Source organism: Azolla caroliniana, unplaced genomic scaffold (assembly GCF_043228905.1).
Source record: "Azolla caroliniana isolate FFs.n. ecotype wild unplaced genomic scaffold, voAzoCaro1.0.p SCAF_22, whole genome shotgun sequence".
Lineage (NCBI taxonomy): Eukaryota > Viridiplantae > Streptophyta > Polypodiopsida > Salviniales > Salviniaceae > Azolla > Azolla caroliniana.
In genome coordinates, this window is record NW_028230457.1 from 3,846,832 (window position 1) to 3,852,329 (window position 5,498).

The 5,498-nt window shown below is 38.6% G+C and overlaps 1 protein-coding gene across 3 annotated transcripts; it reads right to left on the reverse strand.

Annotated features, from left to right (window-relative positions):
• Positions 1-236: 236 nt before the first annotated feature.
• LOC147849851 (uncharacterized) lies at positions 237-3,947 on the reverse strand. Of its 3 annotated transcripts, none has more exons than XM_087337198.1 (6): positions 3,861-3,947; positions 3,606-3,735; positions 2,432-2,521; positions 1,083-1,694; positions 870-944; positions 237-758 (listed from the first exon to the last, which is right to left on the reverse strand). In XM_087337198.1, exons 2-6 carry the CDS (start codon positions 3,723-3,725, stop codon positions 522-524), a joined length of 1,134 nt encoding a protein of 377 aa, XP_087193324.1. In that variant the 5' UTR covers positions 3,726-3,735; positions 3,861-3,947; the 3' UTR covers positions 237-521. The 3 variants fall into 3 exon arrangements, with proteins under 3 accessions (XP_087193324.1, XP_087193325.1, XP_087193323.1); XM_087337199.1 differs by lacking the exon at positions 3,861-3,947 and adding an exon at positions 3,837-3,860; XM_087337197.1 differs by lacking the exon at positions 3,861-3,947 and having other exon boundaries at positions 3,606-3,796.
• Between the last annotated feature and the right edge of the window lie 1,551 nt (positions 3,948-5,498).

Here is a 5,498-nt window from a genome sequence, read left to right on the forward strand (position 1 = left end):
TGATTGAGCATTGATAGTAATTTTGTGCTTTTTGGGTGCACAACCTTCCATTGCTTGTAATTTGTTGTCTTTGTCATGCAAATTAGACTATAAACCATGGTTGTTTTTCATTTCTTAAAATTAGAAAGGTGGAGTGATTAGATTGGCATAGTTGAGCTGATGGACGAGAGCTTGACATGCTAATTAGTTTCATTTCTTAGAAGGACCATGGTTGCCTATGCAAAGGGAATGCACAATCGTTGATAATTGTTTTGTGGGCATTTCATTTGCACTTAATCCATCATTGCATGTTTTTCATTAGAGGTAGTCCTTGGATAACTAAATTTCAATGTCATAGGAGTATGAATATCTCCATTTTTAGAAAGAATAGTGCATTAAAAATTATTGTCAACCATTTGCTAATTTAGAGTATTGTGGAAAGCAAATTTATGACCCTTGGGAAATTGAATTGTAAAGGTTGAATTCGAGAACTTTCTTAGATAGATCTACTCGAGGATCTCAGAAGACATGTTTAGAAAGTGTCAATCTTGTACGATTGGGAAGGCCGAGCCAATTCTATCCCTACCATGACGATAACACTTGATATTGACGGCATAGGGGCCCACCTCAACATAGTTGTCTTCGCTACCTCCATAGAAACAAAGTGTATAAAGGGCTACTTCAAATTCAGGACTTACGCCCACAAAGGTGGTCGAAACGGGCTTCTTCACGCCATTCCATGTGAATTGTATTGAAAGGCATTGTGAATGAGCATCGGGCTGTTGTAACAAAAACCAAAGTCATAAAGAGTTATTGCAAAATGGTGCCTTTTCCTTGTGAGATTGAAATAAAGAAAATTGTATCTACTTATGAATTGTTGAGATATGTACCACATCATGGTTCCTTCTTCTTGGGAATATGTATCCTTGATAGTCGAGTCTTCCTGCGACTTCTTCAACATAGAACTACAAAAAATCATCATCATAAAAAAAAAAACACAAGTAAAAATCTACCTTTTCATGTTGCAAAGGGGTCATTTGTCTTAAGAGGGTTCAAGGCAATCTCGCCTTGAACACAAGAGCTCCCAGGTAAAAAAAAAAAACCTTTATCCAATTGTGGAAGCCCGAAATTTCATCTTCAAATTGGCCATGTTTCACTTCTCCCACGAAAACATGCTCGAATGCCGAAGACGAATCTTGTGCACCGGCCCGACCATACAACCCAAACCATAACGAGTGTAGATGCTCCTTAAATTCGGCTTGGTTATCGGAGATGACACTTTGTGCTACTAAGTACTTAAATAGGTATTGGATCGGGGCGGTCCGACTTATCTCCTCAATAAACGCATTCTCTTCTTGCTTTTCTTCCTCGCTAACATGCTCTCGGACACCTTGCTTAGCGGAGTAATTGTCAAGGAGAGCGTAGAAACGGGCGAAAGTCGGCCTACGGAACACTTCCTCGTTCACGTAGGAGAAAAACGTGTTGTCCGCCCTATCTTGTTGGTCCCCGACCCTCTTTCCTTCCCCGCAGTCTATCTCGTAATCTCGTCCTGGAGATAGACGGTTGAGATCGAGCCCCCAAAGACGGTTACATGCGGCCGAGATGTTCCCGAGCTCTTCTTCGGTGGGTTCTATATCGACATCCGAAGTGACTGGCTTTGCATACTCTTGCTTATGGGGAGGCTTCCTATACTCTTGCCACTGCTCCTCTGGCAACTACGAAACCCGAGAAAAATGAACTAGAGACTAATATTTTTTTTTGCAGATTGTCGAAGTTTCAAGGTTATTGGAAACTTCTGGCTACTATTGTTCAAACAATTGGGATGTTTGTGAAAGGTTTTGCCAATATTCACAAGATGTTTGAAGCAACATTTCGTAACAGAATTAGCTGAAGTGTTGTGGAGAAGTCGAAAGATTTAACTAAATTTGTCATTAGTTCTATAAATTTTAGAGTTCCACAAGATACAGATTTGCCTAAATCATTTATATTTAGCGAGTCATTGGGATTCCATACATTTTAAATCCTCTCGTGAACGAAACATCTTACCATATTCACCCACAAAGACAATCAGAGAGAATGCACTGAGAGTCTCCCTTGACACAGTAGAAAATTTTATCTCTACTAGCTACTCATAGATATTTGCAATTTTTTTTATATGACTTTAACCGCTAACTTCCGAAAGTTCACCACAATACTCCTGAGTAGTAGTTAAAATTTTGGTCAAATTCCGACAAATTAGGGTGTATTTTTGTACTATTTTCCTAATTTCAATGCATTTGTAGGCAGCATCTTTTGGAAGGCTTTAGTTAGAGGATATTTGATCTACTAATTTCATTTCCAAGACCTAAAATTTCCCATTATCAGAAAATGGTGTGGAATGCTCAATATTACTTAAGTACACTAGAAAGAAACAAGTTGTTTTTTTACTGAAGGAGAGAAGATACATACATACCTTGTGATAACGATCGGGACGAGAATGATGACCAGCATTTTCCTGCCCTTGTCCATAATTGCTTTTATGTCCATCTTGTCCTGCAGCAATCTTGAGAATCCCCCCCAAAACCACATTGCAAAAGGAAAAAAACACTCAAATTTTTGTTGAAAACCACTCAGATCTTTGTTGAAAACCACTCAGATCTTTGTTGAAAACCACTCAAAAAAGGTTTGAAATGAAATGGAATTGGGTATGTCTCGATTAGCCATCTATAAAATGACTTTAAGAGCGAGACTAAAATCTCTTATGAGTTCGGATGATTCAATCTCACGAGTATAACCAAAGATCCAAAGAAAGACCCATAACATTTCCATGGATCTGCAGAAGAGATGGCATATGAGGGAAGATTCAGTAAAAGAAAAAGGGAAGACAAAAACCCAGTGACAAATTTGAAATTAAATATCAGTCTTTGGGACCTGAATGGTAAAAGCAAAATTAAAACCCTAAATGGAAACAAAAATTTAAACCCTAAATCCCATCGTATATGGTTAGATCCAGAGAGACAAAAGTCAAGATCTTCCGAAGAGAAAGGGAAATGAAAAAGGAAGAAGAAGACAGAAGAAAGAAGAAAAGAAAACCTTCAAGATTTGTTACAACTAAAAAGGCTCTTCAGGATTGTGAATGAATATAGGCATTCAGAAAACCCCTCGAAAAATCCTTCTCAAACAAGAAACAGATGAAGAAAAAAACGCAATATGGTGAGGAGAAAACGTTGAAAATTTTCAAGCTCGGAGAGATGGGCCCTATTTATAAGCATTAGATCTAGACAATGACAACGTCAATAATTTGATTCGGATTAGGTTAAACTATGTTTAACTGAACCTAACCTTTATTAAATTAGGTTAAGCTAGATATATATATATATATTTTTAATGTCAAACTCGATTAGACCACATCAGACGAGCCTCAATTACACGAAATTAGATTAAATCACATAAAGCCAAACTATATCAAAGTTACATTAAATTACAATAAATTAGACTAAATTCCATGAAACTAGACCACATTGAATTAGATTAATTCCTATGAAATTAGATCAAATCACGTTGACTACGTGGAATTAGGTTGAAGATACAGTGAATAGAGTAGCAGTGATATTAAACTAAGATTCCATTTGGATTTAAAAGAGTACCTCAGCCCATGTGGAACGGTCAACAGAGCTAGAGTCACCATGGCCGGAGGATGATGATGAATTAACAGAGGAGATAGCATCAATGGCAGTGTTAAGCAACCCTGAGAAGAGTTTCTCCATTTATCAACTACTGAAATGAAACAAGAATACGCTTGAATGGCCCACTCTGTTTTAACAACAAAGAATCAGACTCGAACAAGGAAGGAAAAACAGAGATCTTCAGGGGGATACTGCAGGCAAGGGATGGAGGCTAACTTGGTGCTAGAGATTGAAGAAAGAAAGAAAGAAAGAAAGAAAGATGGAAGATATAACGTCGCAGAGACTTTGTGGAGGATGAGATTTGAACCCAAGATCCATGAATGGATAAGAGTGTGGTTTCATGGTTTCCAAGGCCTTTGTCTCTTTTGGCAAAAACTTGAACCGAACAGGTTAATCCTAAACCGGTTAAGCCGCCGATTAAGCCTTAACCGGTTTGGGAACCAGTTTGGTTGGGCTCGAGGCATCCCAAACCGAGCTCAAGCTGGTTAAGGAAGTTCGAGCCTGAACTGAACCGAACCACCAAACCGTTTTAAAACAGTTCAGGCTTGAGCCAAGACGTTGTCGACTCCTACCATGGGGTACAAGTACAACCTCAAGGCTCTGATATCATATGTAATTGGTTATGTCGTCCGCGTAGAGAATCGCGCAATCCACGTTGTACCGTCTAATAGTGTCCTTTGGTACATTAATGGAATTTTTAGTGCCGGATAAGGAAAGAGACACCCATATGGATGTAGCTCAATTCGTGTCGCAAGGTTGTTCTACAAAGATTAGAGGGTCATGTGTTCAACCCCGTACGTTTAAGGTCGTGGTAAGGTTGTTATGCAAACACTAGAATGTTATTATAAGGAAAGAGACACCCATATGGATGTAGCTCAATTCGTGTCGCAAGGTTGTTCTACAAAGATTAGAGGGTCATGTGTTCAACCCCGTACGTTTAAGGTCGTGGTAAGGTTGTTATGCAAACACTAGAATGTTATTCATTCAATTCCTATGGTTAATGTTGTTTAGCAAAGACTAGAAGGTCATGCATTCAACCCCTGCAATCCACAATGGCACATATTAAGGAGTTGAGCTTCGAACCCAAGTCATAAGGTTGGTAATCTAACAACTTACCAATAACAGAGCGGCTTGAGATGAAATGGATAAAAAAGATAGAAATATGATAGGAATAGCTAGAGCTTTAGGAGAAGATGCTCGAGTTTCAATTCAATAGATCCGCAAGCGGAGATTTCGTTGTCTTTTGTCATTGGTGTTCTTGAATGCTTTCTCGATTTGCAATCCTAAGTTCCCATAGAAATTCGATAGCACTTCCACCCTTAACAATGAGTTCTCATCTCCTTTTATAGGAATAAAATTAGTATTTCTTCTTTTGGCATATGTCTTTACTTATTTTTCTTGGGTGCCCAATGTTAGCAAAATGCCAACCATCATGTCCATAAATTTGTATTGCTTCGTTTGGCCCATTGAAGTTCACATAACCTCAAACAGAATGACCAAGACTCAAACCGTTGACATTCCTTTCCTAGTATAAGAACTTTCGATTGAGCTATACTTTTTATTATCTTAAATATCATTTCCTCATCTAAGCTTCATACATCACAACTTCAGTTGCCCCCCCCCCCCCCCCCCCATTGGCAATGTTAGTTTCACACGTATGTGTGTGCTACTCCGCAACTACAAGCATCGTTTGATTGACAAGACAATTGAGTTCCCAAATTTGGTGTTGTAGGTTCGACTCCTGTCGTTGATCAATTATCTTTCACTTTTAATTTCCCATTCAGAGCTTGGATTCACGATTTGAATTTTTTTCCATGAACCCAACAAAGACCTCAAGGCATTGATGCATCGACT

What these genes read in the sequence shown, in the direction of transcription:
- LOC147849851 (XM_087337198.1), bottom strand. Translation starts at nt 3,725, where the DNA reads ATGGAGAAACTCTTCTCAGGGTTGCTTAACACTGCCATTGATGCTATC. An exon ending in GTCCCGATCGTTATCACAAG is followed by an intron (nt 1,695 to 2,431) that starts GTATGTATGTAT and finishes CGGGTTTCGTAG; the next exon opens with TTGCCAGAGGAGCAGTGGCA. An exon ending in GAAGAAGGAACCATGATGTG is followed by an intron (nt 759 to 869) that starts GTACATATCTCA and finishes TTGTTACAACAG; the next exon opens with CCCGATGCTCATTCACAATG.